This window comes from Lotus japonicus, chromosome 5 (assembly GCF_012489685.1).
Source record: "Lotus japonicus ecotype B-129 chromosome 5, LjGifu_v1.2".
Classification (NCBI taxonomy): Eukaryota; Viridiplantae; Streptophyta; class Magnoliopsida; order Fabales; family Fabaceae; genus Lotus; species Lotus japonicus.
The window spans coordinates 9,137,610-9,141,319 of record NC_080045.1 but is presented as its reverse complement, the minus strand read 5'-3'; the positions used below and the strand labels follow the sequence as shown (position 1 = coordinate 9,141,319).

General features: G+C 32.4%; 1 protein-coding gene across 1 annotated transcript; it reads left to right on the top strand.

The window, feature by feature from the left end:
* Nucleotides 1-591: 591 nt before the first annotated feature.
* LOC130721236 (uncharacterized) lies at nucleotides 592-1,864 on the top strand. Its single transcript, XM_057571997.1, has one exon. The coding sequence runs from the start codon at nucleotides 920-922 to the stop codon at nucleotides 1,649-1,651; it is 732 nt and encodes a 243-aa protein (XP_057427980.1). The 5' UTR covers nucleotides 592-919; the 3' UTR covers nucleotides 1,652-1,864.
* The last annotated feature ends 1,846 nt before the right edge of the window (nucleotides 1,865-3,710 follow it).

Genomic DNA, 3,710 nt, shown 5'->3' with positions numbered 1-3,710 from the left:
ATAGTCCCATATATTTAATAATTGTGATTTTTTAAACTCCACCTCTCATCAAGCTTGCTAAGGAACTGTTTTTAAGTAGTAGATGTCTGATTCTTTTACACAAAAGTTGTAGATTTGAGTCTTATTAAAAAAATTCCCACTAGACTAGTTAACACGAAAAACCTCCATCGAGCTCATATTTCTTTTTATCTCTATCTTCATATTACATCACATAATTTTTACAAATAAAAAAAACTAATTGACCCGCCTCTTACCGCTTAATGCACAGATAGTGAGGTGAGGAATTAATGTCAGCACATCTATCATATACTTCACTTAACAAAAAAAAATATTATAGCACATCATTTGTTAGTATTAACACCCGTCTAATCAGAATCCTTTGAATTTTTCTCATATTTTTCATATTGAAATTTGTATTTATCTCTATCACTTTAAAGTCTCACCTATATAATGCGAAAAATAAACATCATATAATTTAACATATAGGCATAATGAAACATTAGAGAAATTCAAAAAGAAATTTCATATGAAAGAATGCTAATTGGTCAACTAACTTTAGTTACTACCTTTGATCTAGCAACATTTTTACTGGCTTTGCAGTATACGACTTTTCCCATATTCTCTAAACTGTCACATATAACTGTTTTTCTTTCAAGTCAATATCCTTGTTTCTGTTCTACAAACAAACGATTGACAAGACATCCCCTGTGCCTCCTCATTTTCAGAGAAAGAACATTAAATCTCCTTTGATCTTTCAACTTTCACACAATATCTCTTGCCCTTGAAAATCTCCTCTTATTGTAATCTGTATCTGGATGATGATGCCTTCTGCTTCCTATTCATTCTGACTATTTGTAATTCAAATTCAACTTGTGTTCTCAATCCATAATCACTTCAACTTTCCCCTCATTTTGTGATCATGATGTGTTCTAAAATAGCTCTCACCCCTTGTCTCTCTTTCTCACATAATCTCTCTGGCTCTGAGCTACAAGTTTCACCAGAGAGAGTACATGATGGTACTGTTCCTTACAAAAATAAATTGAATCTACTTGATTCGATTCCGGAATTTGAGTTCAGCACAACAAGCAGAGGTCTTGAGTTTGAATCATCTTCTGCAGACGAGCTTTTCTCGAATGGGGTGATACTTCCTGTTCAGGTGCAAGAGAAGAAAAACTCTAAGCCGACGAAGCACACACGTTTCGAGGAGCCTCCATATACAAACCTCCCACCTCGTCAATCCTCGCCTCGAGTTGACAAGATCAAGAAAGAAAGTACAAGAAAGGTACTTGATGTGAATGGTGGTGTTCATGAGAAGAAACCTCAGTTAAATTCTTTATGGAGTTTCAGCAAAAGCAGAAGTCTCCATTGTGATGCAAAGAATAATAGTTTGGGATGTTCTTCACCTCCTTTGCCTCGGAGCAAATCAACTGGGTCATCGCTGAATCTGAAGAGAGTGAGTTCAAAATCAAGTTCTGCCTTAAATAATTTGTATCCTTTGCCAAAGTCTAAATCAGGTAAGAGTTATGTAAATAGTCTTCGGGTTAGTCCTGTCTTGAACTTACCAACTCCTTCATTTTCTAAAGGAAGTGCAAGCCTCTTTGGGCTGTGTTCTTTTTTGTGTGCTGGGAAGGCTAAGAAAGTCAAGAACTGATTTTGTTTCAAATACTACTATCATGTCATGGATAAATGATTAGTCCTTCCTTGCTCATCAGAATCATTGTTAATTTGCTATTTATTCTGATGATAGTAGAAAGAGAGAAGTAATTGAGGGTAATTAGGATGATACACAATGAAGAGTTTGTATGGTTTCTGTTTTGAAAACCCATAATCAATTATGGTAGACTGAAATTAATTATGGATGAAAGTATTGATGTTTGAGAGTCATTATGGGGAATTGATTGCAGATCCAAAATCAATTCTGAGATAAGCTAGAGAGGATATATAGTTTCTGTGTTTAGATTTTGCAACTGAATTTCATAACTTACTTAACAAAAACCACATGTTCATAAATATATTCAAACATATATCAACTCACTCACAATTCACTTTTGCTATAATCAGATTTCAAAAATAATTTTACCAAAATCAATTGTGATAACTAATCTAAACACTCACAAATTTGATTTTGTTATACTTAATGTGTCGTGGCACCCAATCCAAAACATGGTAAATCTAAAAGTTATATTTTATAGCTTCTTTCCATAAGTGAATAAGTTATTATCCGTCTTTCTATTGCAAAATCGAATATGGTAGAGTAATTTCAATGTGTTAGAAATCCAACATTGGCTAGAGATGTGACCAAACAAGTGTTTATAAAGGGTAAAACACCCATCAACTCTTGAGCTAAATTTTAGGTTGAGTTAGGCCTCCCTAATAATAGCATGGAGGAATACTGATTATCAAATGTTAATAGTGGATCCAAACTCGTTATGAAACAATGCTTAGAAGTAGAGATTATAGTTTTTTTTTTTGATAAGCAGAAGTAGAGATTATAGTAGTTTGTGTTCATGCCTGATAAAAAGGGTCACGAGGTTGTGAGACAGAACAACAGGAATCCATGATTAGTGCTTTCTCCTATCTTGTTTTCTTTGATGTTTATCTCCAAAAAACGAGCTTTGTGTCTTGTGTGTGTTCGTATTAGCACTTGTTTATTTATATGAGAAAGACCCTTTTGTTCAACTAACATTTTGTCTCCTTCTAATTGCAATAAATAAGACAACTAGAGGTGGTTTTTTGGTGAATCAAACAAATTCTTGATAAAAAAAAATTACATTTGGAAAATTTGTTGTCCAATTTAACTTTGTCACCTACTAACTTTGTCCGATTTAATTAGCAATGTAATTTTCTCTAAAATCGATTTTAAACCCTAAAATTGATCCTAAACGCCAAAATTGATCCTAAACATTAAAATTCATCATAAACCCTAGAATCGGCCCACAACACCTAAAAAATCAGCCCCTAAATCCTAAAATCGACACCTAACCCTAAAATTGATACTAGTCACTTAATTCGGGCCTCAAACCCTCCTAAAATCAATCTTAAACCCTAAATTCTGCCAACATTTATACGAAAATTTTCTATGAAAAGTTTAGTAATCTTATCTCTTTACTTAACACAATTAGCTTGAAAGGTAAGTGTAGATACATTAAATTAGCTAGGAAGAACTGAACTTTGAAAACGCAAAGAATTTATTGAAAAGAAACATGGTTAAAGAGTATTAAAGACTGAAAGCTTAATTTATTCTAATAATTGAAGATTGAAGGTTCACTATTATGGAAGAATTTATGAATAGTATTCAATAAGTGATAGGATTAATTTTTAATGAAGAATAGTAGTCACAAATTATGGAATTACAATTGCAAGAACCAATATTTAAGGAAATAAGAAAATGTTGGGAAATGAAAAATTGCCAAAAGCCAAAAATCTAAGTTGTCATGGCGCACATATTATTACCCTTGTTTGGAAAGCCTTTTTAAAATAACTTTTCAAAATGAACATGTTTCAAATTAAATTTTATAAAATTTTGGTAGAGTTTTTACTGTATTTTTAACATAAATTGTTAAGTTAGTTTTTTTTCTTTTTTCAAAGAAGTAGAATAGATATATTGATAGGTTTAAGAGCAAGCTCTCCCAAATGAGCTAGAAGCCTCTATTACAACCTAACATGGCAAAATCCTACCAGCACAAGAGCCCCTTAACACCAAAAAAAAA